The sequence below is a fragment of the Psittacula echo genome (genome assembly GCF_963264785.1).
Source record: "Psittacula echo genome assembly, chromosome: 5".
Taxonomy (NCBI): domain Eukaryota; kingdom Metazoa; phylum Chordata; class Aves; order Psittaciformes; family Psittacidae; genus Psittacula; species Psittacula echo.
Genome location: NC_137739.1, coordinates 7,277,914 through 7,303,186, shown reverse-complemented (window position 1 = coordinate 7,303,186; position 25,273 = coordinate 7,277,914). Strand labels below are relative to the sequence as shown.

At 36.5% G+C, this 25,273-nt stretch overlaps 1 protein-coding gene across 5 annotated transcripts in view; it reads left to right on the top strand.

The window, feature by feature from the left end:
- Nucleotides 1-25,273, top strand: part of TRRAP (transformation/transcription domain associated protein) — a 109,664-nt gene that overhangs the window by 27,859 nt on the left and 56,532 nt on the right. For 3 of the 5 annotated variants that reach the window (XR_013956844.1, XM_080617729.1, XM_080617727.1), the window contains exons 23-45: nucleotides 2,224-2,402; nucleotides 3,449-3,648; nucleotides 4,433-4,650; nucleotides 4,778-4,975; nucleotides 5,675-5,935; nucleotides 6,924-7,085; nucleotides 8,797-8,893; nucleotides 9,342-9,463; nucleotides 10,916-11,086; nucleotides 11,823-11,891; nucleotides 15,706-15,825; nucleotides 16,154-16,273; nucleotides 16,633-16,797; nucleotides 17,190-17,371; nucleotides 17,647-17,845; nucleotides 18,264-18,392; nucleotides 18,841-19,107; nucleotides 19,725-19,931; nucleotides 20,798-20,956; nucleotides 21,040-21,174; nucleotides 21,382-21,492; nucleotides 22,770-22,916; nucleotides 24,734-24,947. Coding sequence is in view for 4 of the 5 variants with exons in the window: in XM_080617729.1 (XP_080473855.1) it covers nucleotides 2,224-2,402; nucleotides 3,449-3,648; nucleotides 4,433-4,650; nucleotides 4,778-4,975; nucleotides 5,675-5,935; nucleotides 6,924-7,085; nucleotides 8,797-8,893; nucleotides 9,342-9,463; nucleotides 10,916-11,086; nucleotides 11,823-11,891; nucleotides 15,706-15,825; nucleotides 16,154-16,273; nucleotides 16,633-16,797; nucleotides 17,190-17,371; nucleotides 17,647-17,845; nucleotides 18,264-18,392; nucleotides 18,841-19,107; nucleotides 19,725-19,931; nucleotides 20,798-20,956; nucleotides 21,040-21,174; nucleotides 21,382-21,492; nucleotides 22,770-22,916; nucleotides 24,734-24,947 (3,832 nt within the window). In the remaining variant the exon portion in view is untranslated. The remainder of the gene's footprint in view (nucleotides 1-2,223; nucleotides 2,403-3,448; nucleotides 3,649-4,432; nucleotides 4,651-4,777; nucleotides 4,976-5,674; nucleotides 5,936-6,923; nucleotides 7,086-8,796; nucleotides 8,894-9,341; nucleotides 9,464-10,915; nucleotides 11,087-11,822; nucleotides 11,892-15,705; nucleotides 15,826-16,153; nucleotides 16,274-16,632; nucleotides 16,798-17,189; nucleotides 17,372-17,646; nucleotides 17,846-18,263; nucleotides 18,393-18,840; nucleotides 19,108-19,724; nucleotides 19,932-20,797; nucleotides 20,957-21,039; nucleotides 21,175-21,381; nucleotides 21,493-22,769; nucleotides 22,917-24,733; nucleotides 24,948-25,273) is intronic. The other 2 variants (XM_080617730.1, XM_080617728.1) reach the window with 1 other exon arrangement.

The window sequence follows — 25,273 nt, the reverse complement described above, 5'->3', positions numbered from 1 at the left end:
ATCTAATCAGTGTCTTGGGATCTGAGAGTGAAGCAATATTTTGAGTTAATTTGGCCTGTAGAGTTACTTACCTTTCCAATTACACTTCCATAAGTAGATATGATCTGAATGTAGTAAACAGTTTTCTGTACAGGCAGCTGGGTGTCTTTGGCTCCATACAACCCTCAGGCTTCAAAATAGCTTGGAAAAAATATTCTTAAAATACAGATAGCTTTATGGATCTGTCCTCTGTACTGAAACTGATGACTTGAATGCATATAAATACTCTTAATTGCTGGCATTTTCCTCTCCAGCTGGGTTTAATTTCAAAGTTTTCATGCGTCTAAGGTGTTGGTTAATGATAGAGAATGATCTTCAGCTTCTTGGTGTTGACCAAGAAACAATGTATCTGCTGAATATTTTGTAACTATAAACAGGATATGTCAAATTAGAAGGAGAAGTGGAATAAGTTGAGAATGAGAAATCCATGTGTCGTTTCAGTGCTTTAGTAGTTTTCTGTGGTCTGTGTAAAATGCAGAATCATAGAATAGTTAGGGTTGGAAAGGACCGTAAGATAATCTAGTTCCACCCTCCTTGCCATGAGCAGGGACACCTCACGCTAAACCATATCACCCAAGGCTCTGTCCAACCTAGCCTTGAACACCGCCAGGGATGGAGCAGTCACAGCTTCCTTGGGCAACCCATTCCAGTGCCTCACCACCCTCACAGTATAGAATTTCTTCCTTATATCCAATCTAAACTTCCCCTGTTTAAGTTTGAACCCATTACTACAGTCCCTAAAGAAGAGTCCCTCCCCAGCATCCTTATAGGCCCCCTTCAGATACTGGAAGGCTGCTATGAGGTCTCGTTGCAGCCTTCTCCAGGCTGAACAGCCCCAATTTTCTCAGCCTATCTTCATACAGGAGGTGCTCCAGTCCCCTGATCATCCTTGCAGCCCTCCTCTGGACTTGTTCCAACAGTTCCATGTCCTTTTTATGTTGGGGACACCAGAACTGCACGCAATACTCCAAGTGAGGTCTCACGAGGGCAGAGTAGAGGGGCAGGATCACCTCCTTTGACCCGCTGGTCATATAGCTTATTTGGATCTTAATTCTAGAGTAAAAGACTTGATCAAAATCTGAGCTGTTTTGCACTGAACCTTCCCATGATGCTAGTTCCTGTTCACCTTATCTGCTTCTTCCTTGTTAATGTTGAAGGAGGGAGGAACCTGAGCGCTGCCATTCCAGCTTGCATCACTGCATGTGAGATTTGTTGTCATAGAATATATTGTTCTTTTCATTGAGATACTTTAAAGGTTATTCAAACAGTGATGGGATGACAGCTAGTTAAGTCAGTAAGTGGAAAGATGGTTTTCCTTTCAAAGAAAGCACGGCCTTTTATGCATAATCCTGGTTAAGCATAAGTGGTTAGATTTTATTCACAATTGATCAAGTATCAAAATTTCTTATTTCGTGCACTCCAAAACAACTTTTACATGTTGTTTTACTTAGTGACTGTATAGACTTTGTTTTTACTTTCTTGCTTTAGTTTTTTGGGAAGTATAGAAAGCATCTAGCTGTGCTTATGTATATGCAAAAGAGACATTTTCCAAAAGTATGTACTCTCCATTTTCATTGCATTCATATCTTAAGAGGTTATTTGAATTATTCTAAAATACATTAGATCTTCTTGCAAAGGAAGAATACTATTTCCATTAAGTAAATGGTGTTTAGAATTTACTTACAGGGACATTTAATCATGATTTATGATTAAATGTATGATGAAAAATATGTTGCATGGAAAATATGACAAAGTAATTTGTAAAATAGAACATTTTATGGTACCATTTATATATGCATATAAATGCATTGGATACTAACAGTGTATAGGGATTAGGAACAGTAATTATTGCTGGAGGGAAGGTGAGGAAGATTTTCTTGAGGGGGGGAGAGAGAGAGAACAAAGGCGTACCTCACTCATGACTTCAAATGCTTTCTGACCATGCAAATAAATGTATCTGCCATGAAACTTTGCATTTATAGAAGCACAGCAAGCATCATGATGATTTCCAGTCTGCTCTCTCAGGCATTCTTTGCATTTCTTAACTTAGACAGTAAAAATTGTCCATACTTTTAAAGTTACTTTTAATATGTGTTAAAGATACTATTCTCTTGATTAATAACCTCATTGTAAATATTAAGAACAAGAAGTATTTCGTTACTATCTATCTCTTTTTCGTTATAGGCAATTGAGACTGCTTTGGACTGTCTGAAGAGTGCTAACACAGAACCGTATTATCGGAGGCAAGCGTGGGAAGTAATCAAGTGTTTTTTGGTAGCTATGATGAGCCTGGATGATAATAAACATGCATTATACCAGCTTCTTGCACATCCCAAGTATGACAATTCTTTAAACGTAAATGTGTATGTAAAATTTATAGTGTTTCTAGAACAACCTAATTTAGAGACAGTGGTTAGTCTAGGTAACATCATCTTAATGGGATTTTTATCTGATTCCTTTAAATCACTGCAGGACTCTCCAGTAAGAGGAATCCAGTCAACATATTATTTAACGCCAGTGAAGTGTCAATGTTCATACTTTAATTTTCTCACCCTAATCACAGTCCAATGTACAATCTGTTACATTTGTTTAAATTAATTTTAGTTTAGGTTATTTAAATAGTTGGCCTGTTCTGGTCCTTAATTGCATTTTTAAGACTAACTTAGATTGTGATGCTTTGTGTGTACATTTTTTTTACTAAAATGAAAGAGATACAAAATACAGTTTCGTTTAGTGACCAAACTATAACATAGTCACAGATGTAACCTCTGTTTATATTACTGTGGGGGCTTTTTATTGATGCTTTTAATTACATATTTTACAATTTTAGTCATTGATACTTAATGAGTTTATTGCTTTTAGACAACTTTGACATCTTTGCCCATGAAGAGTGTGCTGATTTTGACTCTTTCAGTGTAGTAAATACAGCTAAAGATTATAGTAGCTTTTATAATTTGGAGTTGTTAGACTTGACATAAATATGACTTTGCAAAGAATAGGTTTTGTTGGGCAGTGATTTGATAAATAATGTTTCAATCTTTCAAGATTAAAATCAAATGTCATTTTAAAAAAGGGAAAATGTCAAAATATTGAAAATGACATTCTGTAATTGAGTTGCAGTGTGATGCCTGTATACCTATTATTTGCAATATACGTGGCTTCTTCTAAACCACTGGCTTTAAATGTTCCTGATGAAATTGAGCTATCCATCATGTTTGAGACCACTGCTTGACAAAATTAATACGGATGGAGTGAACTGGTCTAGCTCTGTCAAAATGAGGGGGAAACAGGAGGTGGAGAAGGAGTTAGATATTGAAAGCAAACTTTAAATCAAGTACTTGACACTGCTCACAACTGAGCTGCCAGAACTGCAGTTTAGGGTTCTAATGAACTTCATTTTGTCTTTCAGCTTTACTGAGAAGTCCATACCCAGTGTGATTATTTCTCATCGATACAAAGCTCAGGATACTCCAGCTCGTAAAACATTTGAACAGGCACTGACAGGGGCGTTCATGTCAGCCGTCATCAAAGATCTGAGGCCCAGTGCTCTACCTTTTGTAGCCAGCTTAATCCGCCATTACACAATGGTGGCAGTTGCTCAGCAGTGTGGTGAGTAAAGTGGACTAGAGATCATGTGGACTGTCATGAGAGGGGTGGAGAAGTTTATTGATTTTCTAATAGTGATTTGTTTTAAGAAAGTCATGATATTGCAATGGTTTCTGGATAGATACGTTGCTTTTTGTTTGATGGCTGAGTTACATTCTAATTCTTTTGAGCAGTAAAAAATTATGAGGCAGGTTCTAAAGAAAACCATCAATGACCTAATAATACTTTTAAAATGCTCCACCTAATGAAATAATTACAGCTTAGCACAGGTTATATTTCCAGATAATTTGTGTTACTTGATATACATAGCTATTTTTGTAGGTGGTATTTAATTGGGTTGTTACCACTCATGGTTTTGAAGGGCCATCAGAGAAATGAAGTAAATGTTAGAGCACTGCAGTGCCTTGTACCGATGAAGAAAACTTTTTGCTTGGAATTATACTGTATGACAAGTAATTTGGGAAAAGACATGGTATAAGCATATCACTGTTCATTGTCACATTAATGCAACTTGAATTTTTATGATTCTTCGTTTTAATTAAATCTTCTTTCAGTGCATATTCTAGTGCATAGAAGAAAATATTCAAGTAGATACAATCTTTTTTTCTTCTAAAAATGAAGAATGCCTTAGAATCCATTTATATGCAAATAGACACAGTGCTTACTGGTTTTGCCATCAACTAGTCTGAGGAGTAGTAAAATCTACTTGAAAGACTATTCATATTGAAATATCCATTGTTTTATCTTTTTTTCTTCTCTTTCTTTCCTTCCCCAACACAAATTACAGGTCCTTTTTTGCTGCAGTGCTATCAGGTTGGAAGCCAGCCTAGTACAGCCATGTTTCATAGTGAAGAAAATGGGTCAAAAGGCATGGATCCCTTGGTACTTATTGATGCCATAGCAATCTGCATGGCATATGAGGAGAAGGAGCTCTGCAAGATAGGAGAAGTTGCTCTAGCAGTGATATTTGATGTTGCAAGCATTATCTTGGGTTCAAAGGAAAGGGTAATATATATATATTTTTTTTAATGAATTTGAATGATGTAATTTCAGCCAATACAAATTTGCTTCTAAAATTTTGGAGACTCCCAATGAGCTGAAAAAGCAAACTGATACATTTCTTTCTGTCCAGGCTTGTCAGCTTCCCTTGTTTTCATACATTGTGGAACGTTTATGTGCTTGCTGTTATGAACAAGCTTGGTATGCTAAACTAGGAGGTGTTGTGTCGATTAAATTTCTTATGGAACGACTGCCACTAATTTGGGTCCTTCAGAACCAGCAGACTTTCCTGAAGGCACTTCTGTTTGTTATGATGGATCTGACTGGAGAGGTATTTAATGAATTAATTGTATCAAATAGTATGGGGAAAACAAGCTTTTGTTCTTAAATTCACCCAGATTGAACTCTTGCTAATCTTGTTTTCACTTAACTTCAGAATATATCATATCTATGATAGTTATGTGTAAATTTTAGTCATTTTAACTTAAACCAAGACCTGAGGTTAGGAATGAGGTCTGTTTTTTCTACATAACTTTTTTGAAGTTGTTGGGATTACATTGGTTTCTTTCAGAGGAGATGTGTACAGGTCGCATTTAGATCAGTGAAAGAACACTAGATTCACTGTCACTTGCATGAAAAACACTGGTGTGTTTTTCTTCTTTGTTTAGTTTGAAAGTTGTTCATGTTATCAAAAAGCTGTATATAGTTATAGATACCTAGAGAATTGCAGGCTTGACCTTTTCTCAGTTGTGAATCATACAGTGACAGCATTGCTAAGGGTTCCAGCACTTCAGTTTATAAAATTGTTATATATAATTAAGTTTATAAAATTGTGCTGTATTGCAGCTTTTAGTTTTGGAATGGTTGGTGGGAAGACTAGTTTAATGTGTATTCTGTTCAAGCTTTACGTGGTTTTAGCTGTTTGCAGAGGATTCATCAAAATGAAATGCTTAGTTCATTGATGAGTAGTGTGTAGATCTGTGATTTTTGTTCTGTACCTATTTAATAAAAATAATCTATGATACCTTAGGTTTCCAATGGAGCAGTTGCTATGGCAAAGACCACATTAGAACAGCTTTTAATTAGATGTGCAACTCCTTTAAAAGATGAAGAAAAAACAGAAGAAATACTAGCAGCACAGGAAAAGTCTTTCCATCATGTCACACATGACCTTGTTCGAGAAGTAACCTCTCCAAACTCCACTGTGAGAAAACAAGCCATGCATTCGTTGCAGGTACTTGCACAGGTCACTGGAAAAAGTGTCACAGTGATTATGGAGCCACATAAAGAGGTAAGAGAAATACTTACTAAAAGTGAGTTTAAAGTTGTTTACCAGTTTGGATTTGCAAAATGCTTTTCTGAGTACATTTTCCCACATTAGTGGTAGCATATGCTTGTCATTTGCTAGGTTTCATTGTTCTTAAATACACCGTGGTTGCAGTACTGTGCAGATGCATACAAGCTATGCCTGACTACTTAGCCAGTATTTATAGTGTCTTCAGGTTTATTTACTTCCTGAAATTATGGGCTGCTCATCCTACCACTGATCAGACATAGGCTAGACCAGGTAGATACTGCATTTAGAACCTCAATTTTGTGTTATTTTCTAAATATGAGGTACATTGCTATGCCTTTCTGTATCCAGAAGGAGACTATAAAGATCAAAGCTGTTTGAAATAACTTTTTGCTCGATACTCCTTAAAGCTAATAGCATTGATGCTTTTGAAAGAGAAGTAAACATGCATAAGCCCTAAGGGCCACCACAACATATGAAATTGTGGCTGTAGTTATAGTAGTTCGTGAACATACAGAGAACCCCCCTAATTGGTATCTTTTGCTAATGGTGTTTAAAGAGGAAAGAGAGGTTGATGTGATGGAAAAAGCTTACATGAATGTTTTTGTTTTTGTGATGCTTTAGGAGCTTAAAATATTCTTGACCTGAACATTTGAAATGCTCAGGTCTATGAATTTCTCATATATGTAATATATAATAATAAAATAATAGAATATTGTGAATTTATTTAAATATCATAGATCTGTTCACAGAGCATATGTAATAATTACAGTTACTGAGTTGTTTTAATAACTGTCTATGAATTAAATTAGTTCAGAAAAGTACTTTTCTTCTTGCATAGTGATTTCTGAAGAGGTATGACTGTAGCCACAGTAGTAAATGGATAGAAACATGCAGCCATTACCAGTGGTGTCCTCTTAATGGTTAGGTCTGTAAGGTCATTTGAATAGACTGCTAATTCAGTAATCTAAATTACATTGTGTAGGTTCTCCAAGACATGGTTCCTCCTAAAAAGCATTTGCTTAGGCATCAACCAGCAAATGCCCAGATTGGCCTGATGGAGGGAAATACATTTTGTACAACCCTGCAACCCCGATTGTTTACAATGGATCTGAACGTTGTGGAACACAAAGTTTTCTACACAGAGGTACTTTCCTTTTATGTTCTGATATTTGAATGTAGATGCTTAAGTAGAGATGGTGTTAGGACTTTCATTGTTAAAAATACACATTTTTCTCTGTGCATTTTAAACTTTCACCAAAATGTAAGATTTTACCTTTTGAAACATGAACTGAGATCTGCCTTTACCTGCAGCGTACTAGCTTTGAGCTAAGCAGTCTGTGTTCTGGTGTCCTCAACATAAAAAGGACATGGAACTGTTGGAACAAGTCCAGAGGAGGGCTGCGAGGATGATCAGGGGAGTGGAGCACCTCCCGTATGAAGATAGGCTGAGAAAGTTGGGGCTGTTCAGCCTGGAGAAGAGAAGGCTGCGTGGAGACCTCATAGCAGCTTTCCAGTATCTGAAGAGGGGGGCTACAGGGATGCTGGGGGTGGACTCTTCATTAGGGACTGTAGTGATAGGACAAGGAGTAACTGGTTCAAACTTAAACAGGGGAAGTTTAGATTGGATATAAGGAAGAAATTCTTTACTGAGAGGGTGGTGAGGCACTGGAATGGGTTGACCAGGGAAGCTGTGACTGCTCCATCCCTGGCGGTGTTCAAGGCCAGGTTGGACAGAGCCTTGGGTGACATGGTTTAGTGTGAGGTGTCCCTGCCTATGGCAAGGAGGTTGGAACTAGATGATCTTAAGGTCCTTTCCAGCCCTAACTATTCTATGATTTTGTGATTCTATGAAATACATTAAATGAACTTTGGTGTTGAAGTCCTAGTCTAGCAGCCCTAACTTTCATATTTAGGTCTTATTTTATGCATAGTATATCTGCTAAATAAATTGTTGTAACACCAAAACATAGATATTGTTTGTTAAGATTTATGAGTCCCTAACAGTTTGAATAAAATCAGATATAAAACTAGTGTGTAGATTTAACTTAGAGAAACTGTTTAGTCCCTTGGTTACCTAGTTGTCTTGTCCAAATACAAGTTCAGGATGTCTTTAATTCCAACAGTAATTGCAATTAGTAGGGCCGGATATGCAGAGGATCCTCTGGTTTTGACTTATGACAAAACCAAAATGGTGTACATCAAAAAAGTCTGTAAAGGTGAGAGTGGTATATTGATATTTTTAATATATGAATCTTGTTAGTGTTCTTGGATATAGGTGCAACCTGGACATTATGAACTTTCATAACTTTGTTTCAGCCTGTTCAGTGTTTTCTAACTAAATCTCTATACATACATTGAAGATGCTTGCCTGAGGAGCAAGAGCAAAGAGAAGAGCTGTGTAGGAAAGAATTGTCCCTCTGGGTATTAGAATTCCTGAAGACATTTTCAGCACATTTTTTCTCTGTTAATCTCCTTCTGTTTTCTTACCCCATTCCTCAATATTTTCATTTCTCTTACACTGTCATTCAGGAGGCGAGCTTTTCTGTAGACCTGCTCTTCTATCATATGAGCAGCCTGTTTGTAAATAGACCAGCAAGGTACTGGCCAATGAAATGCAAAATGGCTAATTATTGCCTGCCTTCTCTCTGATCCAGTGCCTCTGGCTAACCACCAGTTTTAATAGGAACTTACACCCTGATTTTGAGTAGAATTTTTCGTGTTGGTGAGATTTGAAGGGTGATTAGTGTGCTTCCTTGAACTTGGCTCTTTGAGGAAACAAGACTCAAAAAGTAATAATACCATTTCAAATGTGATTTGCAATGCTAAGCTGAAATGATTTATTTTCTTTTCTCTAGTTACTGAATTTGTGTGAGGCTGAAGATGCTGCTTTAATGAAACTACCCTGTTACAAGAGTCTTCCATCACTTGTACCTCTTCGGATTGCAGCCCTAAGTAAGTAAAACTTCCTAAGCAAAGTTTGGTGTAGACAAGTGACCTTGTGAGCAGCGGGCAGTGTTCTCCCCAAGATCAGCAGGAAACTTGAGACTGATGACTGCTCTCTAGAGGTCACAGTTTAATGGAGAGAATAATGGGAAAGTGTTGCTGCTTTATTAATGACTAGGATTTAGTTTCTGAAATTAACCCAAAATATTTTTTAGACTAATTATGTTGTATAGCATTAGGAAAACTTTAGAATGCTGTTAATAGCATTCCCAGTCTTTCACTGTTTTATGGTGCCTGTAGCTTTTTGGCGAAGTATGCTATAATTTATCTGTCGGTAATTTAAGATGAAATAGAAGAAACTTGAAGAGAAAAAAATGTAGAATTAGGTTTTGGTGTGGTTTTTTTTTTTTCTTCCTTGATACTGAGTAAACAAAGAGAACAAATTTGATGTTTGCAGATGCTCTAGCTGCCTGCAATTACTTGCCTCAGTCAAGAGAGAAGATCATTGCTGCACTTTTCAAGGCACTTAATTCAACAAATAATGAACTGCAGGAGGCAGGAGAAGCATGCATGAGAAAGGTTAGTGTATTAAAACAGTGTTGCTTTTGAGACCATTGTTCTCTCTGCTTTACTTCCTTGTTACAAAGCTTCTTGTGAAAGTTCTGTATAGTAAATGATGGCTGTTAACTTCTTGTTAGTGACACCAATATAATTAAGTTTCTGTCAGATGTGGGTTTTTTGGGGGGGATTTGAAATTAGCCATAAAAATTTCTTCTGATTGAAATTAAGCATTAAAAGTTCTTGGGCAAGGACCAAGTCTTTCAGTCTTTCTGTCTGTCTGGTCTTTTGGTCTTTCTGTTTGTTTGGTCTTTGTAAAATGAAGCTTCTTTTCTAAATAGTGTCAGTGCTTCCCAGCAGTTTTGCAGATGTTCATGCCTGGCTTTATTGTAAATGCTTTTCTCATCTTTCTCTTTTGTTCCTAAAAAGTAGTAAAAGACCTCATAGTTGTTTTTGGAAAAGTAAGCAATACAGCAGAGTTAGACTCTGCATCACAGTATGGCAGTTACTTTAAGGAACAGGACTGTGGCTGTTCTTTATGTTCAGAATTAGTATCCTTATATGGTGCTGCACTGCCCTGTCCTGGGGATGCCAGGGACAGGGTAGTGTAAAAAAGCTGGTAGGACAGGAAAAAGGCTATTCTCTCATCATGATTTGTTGCACACTAAATGTGCTTAATTCTGATTCAGTAAGATTTTAATGCCATTTTTCTTAATACAGAAAATAATAAAAATACAGCCTCTTTGTACTGTGTAGATTTGCTGTTATCTAATTGGGAATATAACTAGAGTAATACTGCTGGCTTCGATTGTTTAGGCCATTTTACTAGAGGTCAGACGTTGTCTTTTCATGTCACTCTGGTCATGAGAGGGAATGTACTTATTATTTATGGCTTGCTGACAGTACAGTTTGGTTGAGAGGTAAGAGGAAGCAAATAAGGGTTATTCTGACCTTTGCAGTTGGTATAAGATTTTTCTGATTGTTTTTTTCTCTGTCATAAATCTATGCCCACAGGATGTTTGGTTATGAAATACTCTCTTTGGCTGCTTGCAGCCAGGTTCTCTTGGACTTTTATGTTACTCAGAATGCATGCAGACTGTAAGACAGAAAATCTGCTCTTGCCTACAGCCAGATGAACGGCAGTTCTTAAAAAGGCAGTGTCTTAAGTGGTTTGTCCATAGCTGTATATTTAATTTATAGTTGTGGCCAGTTTTCAGTCTGTCTGTAATTAAGATCTCCTCCTTTTTTTTTATTATGGAATATCCTACTGTGTGTCAGAAATGCCCAAGTGCTTCCCAAATTCATCTTGTTACCGTGTATATTTCCAGCAAAAAACATGGTTTAACGTATTGCATTTTGAAAGTACAAAATAAAAGAAGAAATATCAAATCAGCAGAATTCATTTTAAGAAAGGTGCTTGCAGAAAAATCACTGTCCTCTCCATCTGTATCTTAAACCTGTACTCTCTTGCAGTTCTTGGAAGGAGCTACTATAGAAGTTGATCAAATTCATACACACATGAGACCGTTGCTTATGATGTTGGGAGACTATCGAAGTCTGACACTGAACGTTGTGAATCGTCTGACATCTGTCACTAGACTTTTCCCAAACTCTTTTAATGATAAATTCTGTGATCAGATGATGGTAAGCTCGTTTAAGTTTTCTTTATTTCTTCCATAAGAATTTTTCTTTTAATGAGTATTCATATTGTTGAAAGGTTAAAGAACAAATCAGTAGTAACTCAGTGTACATACTGGTAGCGTAAGATTTTTGTTTCACAATTTATAGGAAAAAAAGCCCACATTTTTAAAGAGCTAAAACATTTTAAAGAGCTGCTAAACCAGAAAGTTTAGAGATCTTTTCTGGTGAAGACATACCTAGTAATTCTGAGGTCTGCTTGGACAAATTTATCATTAAGCAAGGTGCTAGCAGCACAATATGCTATGGAAACCCTTGAAAACATGTTATGTTTCCTCATAAAGTAAGTCTGTTTTAGTGTTTTTTCAATTTTTAAAATGGTGGAAGGTATTGCCCTTCTTATTTGCAGTTTTTAAACTGTGAATTCTTTATCCTTTTGCCATGGATGTTCAAATATTTAAATGCATACATATCAAGGAAGTCATTAAACAAATGTAAGCCTATCAGATTTTTGTGCCATTTGATGTATGTTTTATAATCCCTGCTTTCTTTATTATGGAAAGGACTTCTAACAACAGCAAGCTCTTCATTCTGAGGCAGTGAAAATAACTAATCAGTTTTTCCTTTGTTTCCTTCAAACAATCACTTTTGCCTCTACTTGCTTTCTTGTAGCATAGGCTGTCACTTGCTAAAATGGAGTAATATAGTTAGAAGAATAATGCTAATTATCCTCTCTTTGTAGCAACACCTGCGTAAATGGATGGAAGTTGTAGTTATTACACACAAAGGTGGACAACGGAGTGATGGAAATGTAAGTCAGTGAATGCTTGTATGTGTGAAGACAAGAAAAAACAGTATTTTTTGAATTTCAGAACGCAGTTGTAAATGTTGCCATAAACTGATTACACACTGATGTTTTGTTACAAGCTAATGAACTTAGATGTTTGTTGAATATTTGTTACAACTCTTAGTAAGAGGAGCTTCTTATCTGCTGATAATGGTTACTTCAAAGCCTATTCCATACAGGTTGGTGTGGAACAGCTCATTGGTTTCTATATTTTTTTCCTCAGGATTTTCTGCTTAGAAGTCTGTTCTTCATTGGAATGGCTGATAAGCTCAGCGGGATATTCCCTCTTTTTTCACTAATATGTTTGATGTTCATGACATAGTATTTTGAAAATTCTACAGAATAATATAATCCCGCTTAATTTTAATGATAATTTTTAATGATACTATATAACTTATGAAAAACAAGTTGAGATCACATTAAAATCTCTCTCCCATCCAGACTAATAGTCTCAACGTCGAACTCTGGGAAGCTGATCAGTGTTCTTATAAATTGAAAATGGCACAGTGTAATGACAACACTGTGTCCTCTTAGCAGTTTAGCACTGAAGGGAATTCCTGCTTTTGTGTAGTTTCATATAGATTACCAGAAGCTCCATAATTCTATTAAGATTTTACTAATAACTTATATTAGTTGTTGAGATTTATTATTGCAAGTAGGAAAAAATGGGGGAATCTTACTAATTTCTTTGTTTTTCAAATGAGAATGAAATTAGATTGGGTTTTTATTTCCCTCAAAACATGGAAATGCCTTTTCTTCACTCTTTCCTGTCATTGTAAAGAGAACTTTTAAATATGAATTTAGTCATTGCTTTGTATTTGACCTAGATGTTCTCTAATGGAGTATAATTTGTTTCTTATGTTTAAACTTAAAAACTGTGCGTTTTTTCAGTTAAACGCGTTGTATTAAGGTCAAAGTAGTTCTACGTCCTCCATAGTCTTCTTTTGGGATTCTCTTTTCCTCAAGTGTGATGATTACAGATATCTCGCAGATCTTTTTATAGCAATAGTCTTTTGAAGCACTTCTAGAACAGTTTTTAGTCGTCCCTAAATCACATGTAATTGTGAATTCTTCTGCTCTTAATGTCTTCTGTTGATGTTTTCTATGAGTTGTGTTTTTAGTCTCCTAAACATGTAATTTTTTCTTTTAGTGTTGGCTTAAAACCTGTCTATGTTGAGGGGGAGGTACACACAAGACATGTGAGAGAAGGAATCTATTGTCACATCTTGAGGGAGGAGAGAAGTCTATGGAAACATTTCCAAATAGAATTGTGTGACTGCAAAGCTGATTGAAATATTACTTTTTTCCTCACAGTTGTTGCTCTGATGTTTTTGTAAAAACTCAAGGAAACTGAAGGAAGGCACAGACATTATGGTCTTTATACAATTGCTATGGCAGCCTGTGTTCATTTGTCCATATGCTCTAATTGTATCTTCTAAATGTGAAAAACTAGGATGGCGAAACAGGTGGTCAGAGTTACTGTAGATGGCATTTCCCTTGCTCGTGTTTTCTTAACCATGGTAAGGTTTCAAAATCTGAGATACTTACAGGCAGTGTTGGGGAGTATTACTGGAGGAGGTTGCATCATTCAGAGTGGGTGAGTGTTTGGATCTGGGAGATGGTAAACATGCAGTGGAGAACAGAATTGGTAAGGAAAGTCTTAAGTTTGCCAGCTAAAACAGTACAGAGCGCTGTTACTTATGGTAACTTTTTTTGGACCTAAAGGGTTTTCATCTTTTTCCAGCAGCAGTTAATGAAGGTGCTACTTGATGGTAATGCTGGTGGTGTCATGCAGCTCTCCAGCTGAGCGCAGAGTGGCTAGTCAGCGAAGCTTCTGAATGAAACAGCCCAGAAGTCTATGAAATATAGAGTTTTTATATGTAAATGAAAATTCTAGACAAACTGAAAACTTCAGACGTCTCAGTTAAATATGCTGCATAATAATTAGCAGCTATTGTGAAGATCCACATTGATGCCAAAATTACTAAGCTCTTCATTCAGTTAAAATGACAGTCCTACTGTGTTCCTGAACTGTGTCTTTGCTATTTAGATAAATAAACTAATTAAAACGTAACAAATTAAGTAGTGATTAAGGTCTAATTTATTGGCCCAATGAGTGAAATCTTTGATTTAAATCCCTCCTTCCTTTCTTCCCTGCCTCCCCAAGGAAAAGAGTGGAGTTTTTTAAGTCATGTCCAGTAATTGAAAAAAAAACCAAGTTTTGAATAGATGGTTGTGTCTCCTCTCATGAACAGTGGCAGCATGTGGAAATTCTGCATTGCAGCCTATTAGAAGGACTTCATATCTTGGTAGTTGAAGTACTGAAAGTGGTTTCATAATTGATGCTGGACAGACTTTTCTTGGAAGAAGCTAAAATATTGTTTCCCCTGACTCAATAATCTTGTATCTATTTTTTATTCATTATAAATATTTGAGAAGCTGTAAAGTAAAAAAAGGATGCTTTTCATCCTAATTCTTAGAAGAGCAGTTCAGAGCATGAGAGAGTCATTGTCTCCATTCTTTCACTTTGAGATGAGAAATAACCCTACTGAAGTCAGTTTCTGGCTGCAGCCTGAAGAATAGCATATCCTGATTTGTTCATTTGTTTGATATTCTTGTGGGCTTTTCCTTTTCATGCTGTGACTTCTGGTTTGGTTCAGCCTGCTGCAGAAGTGGTAGAGGTGAGAAACTCAGTGGAGGCACCAGGAAGTTCTTTGTTGTTGTGTTGGGCTTTTTTTTGTTTCTTTTTTTGTTCTTATTTTCTTGGATTTCTTTTGAAGCGTGGTGTATTAGTTTTACCGTTGTGTTTTGGGCAGAGTGCATTATGCCTTTGAGTGCAGTGCTGTGAATTGTCTTCTGTTTGTCTGTGGCAGAGCTGTTTCGGTAGCATTGCTGTTCAGGATGCTAAGCATGTTTGTACTAGGAAGAGCAGGATTTTTAATTGTGAAGGCACTAGTGGTTTCAAAAGATTTGATATGTGTTCTCAGTCCTGCACTTCAATCCATGAGAGTAGCCTTGTGGGGGTCTGCCTAGGCAGATCATGTTGCATTTACATTCACTTGAGGAAAAGCAATACATTTGATAATAATCTTTTGTGTAGTGCATACTAGAAATTGGTTTTAGGGAGATCCTGAGAGTGAATATTTTGGTGTTTTCCTTTCCCTTTTCTTCCTGAAGAAATCCAAACTCTAGTTTACTGAAATATAGTTTTAAATTACACAGTGAAAGAAAAACACAAAATGACTTGGGGCTTAAGAAGAATTTAGCATCTAGTGGTAGAGCAGAGCTGACTTTTCTTTGAAATAACCAGCTGTTTACAAGATATACTTCAGTATATCATGGTCTTGCTTGAAATATGTGGGAAAGATGCTTGTCTTTTTCTTCATGTCTAGTCTGGGATGGTGGGCTGTATGTGAGGAGCTGTTTAGAAGGGAAGGTCTGGCTTTTTGATGCATGAGTCACTTCGGTGTAGTGCAGTGAGCACTCTGTAACTCCCCTGTCACCATTATCATTACGCAGTGTTTAGCTCTTACCTGTAAAACACAACCATTACTGACAAAATAAAATTAAAGTATTATATTGCAAGGGTGGAAGGGCAGACTTCCACAAGAGCAATTTTCTCTATGCATCATGATAAGTAGATGCTGTATATATGTTAACCCCTTGCATTTGATTGCTGGCTATGCTAATATAGAGGGGAAGAAAAAAGGTACGATGTGTGATACTGTTTTTATATATTTAGCTGGTAACATTAACCTGTGTTTCTTTTTACGTGTAGGAAATGAAGATTTGTTCAGCCATTATAAATTTATTCCATCTGATCCCAGCTGCCCCTCAGACTTTGGTTAAACCTCTGCTGGAAGTTGTTATGAAAACAGAACGAGCAATGTTAATTGAGGTAAGAGGGGAAGTTAACATTGCTGATATTTTTGCTTTATGGTATTTTTAAACATTAGCATATAATAAATATAATATCTTAAACATGGTGTGGGAACATTTGATTTAATAAATAAATACGCTGTTCAAGCCTTTTAGGAGGTGATAATATTTGTCTTAGGCTCTTAAAAGTGAAGTTTAAAAATTGTCAATAAATTGTCATCATAAAAGTTCTGAACATTTTGTATCTGCATAAATGCCAAGTCAAATGTGGTTTTTTGAGTGCTAGTAAATTAGTAGAAAATGCTCTGTACTCTGCATTTTTAATTTAAGCTTTATGAATCTTTCAGGCTGGCAGTCCATTCAGAGAACCGCTCATCAAATTTTTGACACGTCATCCATCCCAGACTGTGGAGTTGTTCATGATGGAAGCCACTTTAAATGATCCACAGTGGAGCAGAATGTTTATGGTAAGCTGTGTGGGGAGTGGAGCAGGAAAAAACCCTCATCTTCACAAATCTGATAAATTAAAAGTTTTTCATCTTTTCCATCTTTTTTTTCCTTGTATAACCTTGTAGTCCTTAATCATGGTCTTGCTCTGACTGTAGGTGCCTGTTTTCAGTTTTGCGTTTGCTTGTCCTGGGATGCTGATTTTGTACCTTTCCAGATCATACAGGATTATTACTGAAGTTGTAGAGGCTGTTTTTATATATGTGAAATATAACCTCTGGAACTTTACTGAGCAATATAAAAGCTACAGGATGATATAGGCTTTTGGTATTTTTGCTTTTAAAGGTTGTTATTAAAATTATTTCTTCCCCTTCTTCAGAGTTTCTTAAAACATAAAGATGCCAAACCTCTACGAGATGTACTGGCAGCAAATCCTAACCGATTTATCACTCTACTGTTACCTGTTGGCACCCAAGCAGCTGTTAGACCTGGTTCTCCAAGCACTACCACAATGCGTCTTGATCTACAGTTTCAGGCCATCAAGGTATTAATTTATTCTTGTATGTCTCTGCACTAGATAGTTAAAAGCTATTTAGCTAAAGCCTGTTACATACAGGTTTTCAAGTGTATGTGTATGTATTATAGCTTGTAGAAAAACACTTGTAAGAATGTAGTGTTTCTAGTTAGAGTCGCTCTAGGAAGGGGAAATGCATTCGAACTATACTTTTTCTAATCAAGTAAGATACAAGGGTCAGACATGGCAACAGAAACTTAAGGAAGAAAAAAATCCCTTAAAAATTCATCTACGTGAGGGTTTTTTGACTTTTAATATTTTAGAACCTTTAATTTACCTTAAAAAGGAGCTTTTACATAAATTGTTTCTACTGACAGATCTGTTGTCTGTTGACTGCATTTGTCTTGTTTTGGTTTTGACAGATCATAAGCATTATTGTTAAGAATGATGAATGTTGGTTAGCAAATCAGCATTCCTTGGTGAATCAGCTGAAACGTGTATGGGTGAGTGAAGCTTTTCAGGAGAGACATCGTAAGGAGAATATGGCTGCGACAAATTGGAAGGAACCGAAGCTGTTAGCATATTGCTTGTTGAATTACTGCAAGTACGTGAAACATTTATTTCCTGTAGCTTCTCTATATATAATCTTTACCATTACTTTTTTTTTTAGTTTTTAAAATACTGTAAGGTTTGTAGTTATTGAAGAGAAAATTTAATGTCTTTCATAATACTGCCATTAGCTCTAAACCCGTGCCTCTGGTACTGCTTGCACTTGCCTCTCTGCTCACTTAAAACCAAGAATAGTTTCTTCACCAAGTCATCAGCACAGTAGTTTGGCTGGGTGTTTTTTCACTGAAACTTTTTATTGTATTCTTACAGAAGGAATTATGGTGATATAGAGTTGCTCTTCCAGTTGCTTCGAGCTTTTACTGGTCGATTTCTCTGCAATATGACTTTTTTAAAGGAATACATGGAAGAAGAGATCCCCAAAAATTACAGCATTCCCCAAAAACGGGCTTTGTTCTTCCGGTTTGTAGACTTCAATGACCCAAACTTTGGAGATGAGCTCAAAGCCAAGGTAACTAAAGCAATTAAATCAAAGAAGCCTGGTATTTAGGTCTAATTTTCTTCTGGGGAACTAGGGCAACAAAACTCTCTTACTTAAATGTCAACGAGTTTGATAATTGGCAGAGCCATTTAGGTGAAAATATCATACCTGAAGAAGAGCGATAATAAACAGAGACAGCAATTCATCTTGTCTGCAATGTGGGCTACTTTAGTTTACACTTTCTAAGAATCTTTGCCCTTGGAAAGGAGAAAGAGGAATAATAGCCTGTGTGTATCTGTTTCTTAAGGTTTTATTTATACTTTCTTTTCTTTAACACAGAGTGTGTCTAACGTGCAGGTTTGCATATGAAATTACTTGAATGTTGACTGCTGTTAGAAGAATCCAGTAGTTAAGTATAATTGTTTTGGGGTCTTTTTATGTTCTGTAGGTGCTGCAACATATCCTGAATCCTGCTTTCTTGTACAGTTTTGAAAAGGGAGAAGGTGAACAGCTGTTGGGACCCCCAAACCCAGAAGGAGATAATCCAGAGAGCATCACTAGTGTTTTTATAACAAAGGTAACAATCCTTGCTTACATTAAAGGGTTTGAAAAATAAAACAAAAATGGTTTCCCTCATTTGGCTTTTCAATCCTGATGTGAATTAGTTGTGCTGTTTCTAAGTACTGTGACCAGTTGTATCAAATCATTTCATAACTTTGAACTATAGTGAGATCCGTCAGTCATTGGTAGGATTTGACTACAATTTTTTATCTTTAGGACTTGAATACCTGCTTTAGAAATGGGCCTTGTATGGCTGTAAACCCAGTCTTTTTCATAAGTAAAGCTTTCCATGACTGAACATGAGTGTAATTCACTTGAATTTTATTGAATCAGTTACTGGTTATAAAATAGGTGTTGCTGAAGGGGAGGTTTGGGTTTTTTCTTTATTATAGAGAATAATTTTTATTTTTTCTTTTCCCCCATCTCACCTTCCTCCTCTCCTCTTTGATCGTCCCTGGGACTAGGTACTTGATCCGGAAAAACAGGCTGATATGCTGGATTCTCTCAGGATATATCTCCTGCAGTTTGCCACACTTCTGGTTGAGCACGCTCCACACCACATTCATGACAATAACAAAAACCGGAACAGCAAACTGCGGCGCCTAATGACGTTTGCTTGGCCTTGCCTCCTGTCCAAGGCATGTGTAGACCCAGCATGCAAATACAGTGGACATTTGCTTCTGGCACACATCATTGCAAAATTTGCCATACATAAGAAGATAGTTCTGCAGGTATTGGCTATGGGCTTGTATTCATACATTTAAGGGATGTTGATAAGTTCCATAGTGTGCTTGCTTTTATTTTTAAATTGAAGAGTAGAGGGTGTGCAGTAGTCTTGGATACTTGCTATAAAAGTAACTGTTAAATTCGTGTGGAACAAAAAAATATGAAAGCAGTAAGCCAAATGTTAATACAGATTTATTTCTGGATAGGAAAGTATTGAAAATTTAAAAGAAAAAGTATAGAAAATTTAAAGAGTATAGAAAATTTAAAGATAAGTGAAAACAGAAAGGATAAAGGGGGCAATAAGAAGTGCTTTCAACTGAATTAACAAAATTGGTATGTTTCCTTGTTTAAGAGGCAAACATTCACTTGAGAATGTGGGGACCAAAGGAAAATTTCAAGTTGGACAGTAGAGAGGGAGGAAGAAAAAGGGAAGGAGGCAGAAGGATACACTATATATTTCCGATGATGAATTATCATATATTTACTAAAATATGGGTCTTTAGGAAAAAATCGTGTTCTTTAGAAAACATATTTTTTTGTTGTTGTTTCTCTTTGTTTTTAAATGCTTTCTTTTTGATAAATATGTATAATATTAACATTGATCACAAACTTTGCTGTTTAGGTCTTCCACAGTCTTCTAAAAGCTCATGCGATGGAGGCCCGAGCTATTGTCAGGCAAGCAATGGCTATTCTGACTCCAGCTGTGCCAGCTCGAATGGAGGATGGGCATCAGATGTTGACTCACTGGACACGAAAAATCATTGTGGAAGAGGGTCATACAGTTCCTCAGCTAGTACATATTTTACACTTGATAGTACAACATTTCAAGGTACTTGTACCAGTTATTCTGATAGTCACTGTATCTCAGATATCAAACTGCAGTTTGATTAGCAAATAACATCTGATTTGTATGGTGTAGCTTCAGAAGGCTTCAGCTGTCTGCAAGGATATTTATTAAAGACTGAAAACAACTATTAAGTAGGAAACCACTTACTAAGTTTTAGCATGAATGAAATTAGAACTCAAAATGTTAGGTGAAAGTCTGCAAGATTAATTAATTGCACATGCACTAGTGGTGCTCTCTAACAGGGGTGCAAAAAAAAAGAGTTGCTTATAAAAAGTGCAGAACCATATTCTTTTCCATGCTTCAGTAATCACTGTTTGTTTGACTTTACATATCCTGTGGGGTTAACTACGTAACTTTTATCTCCAGCTAATGTTATGTTGTGAAATATTAAACAAATGGGGGAATGTCAGTATAGGAGCATTTTTGAAAACACATATTAAAACATGCTGCAAAGTGACAGCTAGTTAATATGCATTGAAGTGACTTTTCAGTAATTGATTGCTTAATGCTTTTAGAAGGCAATATTTGAGTGTGTTCAAATGTGAGTTGTAGCTCTTTAAAAAGATCAGCAAAAATTTGGAATGATTGTTCCTGGAGAAAAATTGTATATCTTCAGAAGAACACCTTCATTTGGGTACGTGAAGTCAGTAGTCACTACTGAAAATTGTAGCCAAAATTTCATTTCCAAAGCATCAATTACATTTCTGGATTGCAGAATTTGAACTGGTTGAGATTTAGCAAACTATGGCATTAAAAGACTTGTTTTAGCATTTTGCTTTATTTCGACTCTGTATTGTGTAGAATTTTATTGGTTAATGGCTAACATGACTGTGCAACCATCTTTTCAGGTTTATTATCCAGTGAGACATCACTTGGTTCAGCATATGGTTAGTGCCATGCAGAGACTGGGCTTCACTCCCAGTGTTACAATAGAGCAAAGAAAATTAGCTGTGGATCTTGCTGAAGTAGTTATTAAATGGGAATTGCAAAGAATTAAAGACCAGCAGGTAGGTAGTTTAAATAAACTGGTGAAGATTGAAATGTTACACAGGTAAATACTTTTTTAACATGCACATTACTGATATTTCAGCCAGATTCAGATATGGATTCGAGTGCAAGTGGAGATGGACCAAGTTCTGCCTCATCTGCTGTTAAAAGAGGATTGTCTGTGGATTCTGGCCAAGAAGTAAAACGATTCAGGACCGCTACAGGAGCAATAAGTGCTGTAAGGAAAACATAAATTTGGGTTCAAATTCTCTGAATTTATAACCTACACTGACTAAGCAATTTAGTGAAATTTTTTATTCCACGTAACTCGCAGGTTTTAACTCCCTGAATTAAAGGTTATAGTTTTAGAATATATTTTAAATCTGTTTTGCTTGTTGTTATCCTTCAATGTTTCTTACGGTTTTCGTGTTCTGTATACATGCAGGTATTTGGACGTAGCCAGTCCTTGCCAGGAGCTGATGCACTGCTTTCCAAGCCAATTGACAAGCAGCACACAGATACAGTTGTGAATTTCTTGATTAGAATTGCTTGCCAGGTAGTGTGTTTATTCTGATATGCAAATACCAATGTGGCATTAGTGGCCAAACCCTTAGTCCCCTTTTTTCACAAGAGTCTTTTTATGCTTGGATTATTCTAGTGTTTGTGTACTTTCTTTTGTGAAAGGTTAGAAACTTTAATGTGAAATTGTACAAAAAGTAAAATGTTACTATTTTAAGGAGGAAAGAAAATGAATTTGATAAGCAGCCTCTGCATATTTTTAATTTCACAAATGATGGGTATTATTCATGACAGGTATGCTTTAGCTTCTTACTGTTGGCATTGTACGTTTATAGCTTGATGCAGGGAGCGTGCACTTTGAACTTAACTCTTTAAATGTGAACAATTGCAATCCAGATTTTGAAATTGAAGGAGTCTCCAGTTTACTGTGCTGTTGATCAATTCTAGCATTTTGTTTGTTCTTTATGTTCTCTTCTCAAGCAAGTCCTATATTAGGAGTGACAAGATTGAAATAAATGTGACTAGTAGAATTTGGCTGAAGCCAGCCAAAGACTTCAGAAAGCTCCCATAAGTGTTTTGTCTTTATATATTTCCCAGATGCTGCAAAGTATGTTTGTTCTGTTGCTTAGATTTAATGTCAAGAATATTTTACCCATGTAAAATACTTTAACTGAACAGTATTTAGAGAGTTTAATAAGGAAAGTCTATTTAAATTATGTATCTAAGGATAATGATTGTGATTGTATTTTCAAGATCAAATACGTAGAATTACTTCTTTTCATGCAGCACGTAGAACTAAAGCTTTTCACCAAATTTTGTTAAGAATTAATATTTCTAGAGTGGGGAAAATTAGTTAGTTGTAGCTCAAGGCTGACAAGTGTTATGGCTTCTGCTTCTGCAGCAGACTTAGCTGGTAAGTGATACAGGATTTTATACACCACAGTCCATTGCACAGAATAGACATGCTCTTGAAGTATAAAGATGAATTGAGTAAAGAGTAAGGTATGGATACTTTGCAAATGGAAAACGTTAACCATCCTGAGCATGTAATAATAAAGTATGGGATTAAGCTTTTTTAAATATACCTTTGATGGGTGATTTAAGATAATCAGCTAGCAGTTTAGACACCAGTTCTGATGTTTACTATTAGTTGTTGGCTTTTTATGCAGTTAAATGCTCTGTGACTGTACTGATGAAACTACTTAAGCTCATCCATTTCAGAAATAAGAAATTATATGCTTGCTTGCAGTGCATGATAAATTAATGAGTTGGTTACAAAAGGGTGTCATTTTGTTAACTCTGATTAATTGCTAGGTAAATGACAACTCGAACACTGCTGGATCTCCTGGGGAGTTGCTGTCTCGCCGCTGTGTCAACCTTCTGAAGACAGCTTTACGACCAGATATGTGGCCAAAATCAGAGCTGAAGTTGCAGTGGTTTGATAAGCTGTTAATGACTGTGGTAGGTAACATTCTAGTCCTGTAGGTCTTTAGGTTTCACTAGCACGTATGTTGATTGAATAGTAGCAATAGCTGGATACTGATTTTTACAGTCTTTTCTTCTTTGTAGTGAAATACATAAATTGTTAAGTATTTGAATTGCTTGGTTGGTTTCTTTTCTGTTAATAGGAATTTTACAGATTAAGATTGATTTTACTGGTTGCTACTTTTCTAGCTACCTTATGGTAATATGAAGTTCACTGAAAGGTTAGTTTCCTGTATTTGATGATACAGCATATTTTGACTATCATCTGTATGCTGTTTGTGTGCTATTTGCCATATAATAAGTTTCTCTAAACCTATTTTATTTGTTTCGTGCTATTTAGTAGACTGGTAACTCTTCATTGCTTAAAATTTTTAGGAACTCTCTTCAACAGAAACTTTTTTGTTTCCTTGAATAAAAGAGCAATATACCCTGCTTTTGGAGACTTTAAAATGTCTAAAATTATGTGGGAGTTTGAGGAGGGCCATGTTTTCCCAGATGTTGATCTACATGTGCTATACTCTTGTGTTTATGGATATAGTTATTGAAAGGTGAAGTATCTAATTCCATCCTCAGGAAGATGGACATTGTTGATGTTTACTTAATACGAGGCTATAAGCCATCATAAAAAAAAAAAATTACAGTGATAATTCTGTAGGTTTACAAGGATATGTCCAGGAATCAGAGAATCATAGAATAGTTAGGACTGGAAAGGACCTTAAGATCATCCAGTTCCAACCCCCTGCCATGAGCAGGGACACCTCCCACTGAACCATGCCACCCAAGGCTCTGTCCAGCTTGGTCTTGAACACCGCCAGGAGTGGAGAATTCACAACTTCCTTGGACAACCCATTCCAGTGCCTCACCACCCTCACAGAGAAGAACTTCTTCCTTCTATCTAACCTGAACTTTCCCTGTTTGAGTTTAAACCCATTACCCCTTGTCCTATCACTACAGTCCCTGATGAAGAGTCCCTCTCCACCATACTTGTAGGCCCCCTTCAGATACTGGAAGGCTGCTATGAGGTCTCCACGCAGCCTTCTCTTCTCCAGGCTGAAGAGCCCCAATTTTCTCAGCCTGTCTTCATACAGGAGGTGCTCCAGCCCCCTGATCATCCTTGTGGACTTGCTCCAACAGGTCCATGCCCTTATTATGTTGAGGACACCAGAACTGCACACAATACTCCAAGTGAGGTCTCACGAGGGCAGAGTGGAGGGGCAGGATCATCTCCTTTGAGCTCCTGGTCACGCTTTTTTTTTTTTTATTATTACTGTAAATATTAATGAATCTATATATTCCTATTGATTTATATATTATGGTTTATTTATCTATATTATGAATTATTACTATGAATATTTTATTTTCATTATTTTTTTGTTTAGTTCAAACAACCCCTTTTCTAACCGTTGAGCTATGTCTTATTATAGAATATGCTGGTTTAGCTCTTCACTGAAGGCCTGTCTCTGAACAATGTTGACAAGGAGATAAAACATAATCCTCTGTTGAAAGGATTTCCAACTAGGAAGGTTGCAAGCAAATTTCAGATCTGAGGATCACAAAAGACACCAGAAGGAACATACACCTGTACATGCTTTTTATGGCTGAAGATTTTATAGTGCCTTGTATTTTACAGTTTCATATTGCATGACTTAGACAAACAATTGCTGTAAAACATCAGTAGCTTAGGAACCTCGACCTTATTACAGGGTTTCACAGATCTGAGTGGGGTTTCCTATACTGTGTAATACTTCTGTGATTTCCCTCACTCACTGCCTTTCTGTATGTGTTCTGTTTAGGAACAACCCAATCAGGCCAACTTTGCCAACATTTGCACTGGCTTAGAGGTCTTAAGCTTCCTGTTGACTGTACTGCAGCCCCCTGCTATCCTTAGCAGCTTCAAACCCCTGCAACGAGGTGTAGCAGCCTGTATGACTTGTGGGAACACCAAGGTTTTGAGAGCAGTTCACAGTTTGCTTTCTCGCCTGATGGGTATTTTCCCTACGGAACCGAGTATGTGGTATTTTCTTCCTCCCTTTATCCTTTGTTGCTGCATAACTTAAGTGATTAAGGGTGGTGTGAAGACACTCCTTGGAATGTGCTAATATTATATTTTATGATTCCTGCATTTAATAGTCTATTTTAGCTTACACTTTCAACCTCTGTTTAAAAGAAAAAGTTGAAATAGGTAATCATGTAGAATACATCATTAGCCATTGACATAAAAACTTAATGACCTGTGGCTGTCATAACTTTAGTTCAAGAAATACATACTATAAATTTAATGCATTTTTGAAATTATAATATTTCGGCTTCAGAAGTGCAATTTTTTAGTTGTT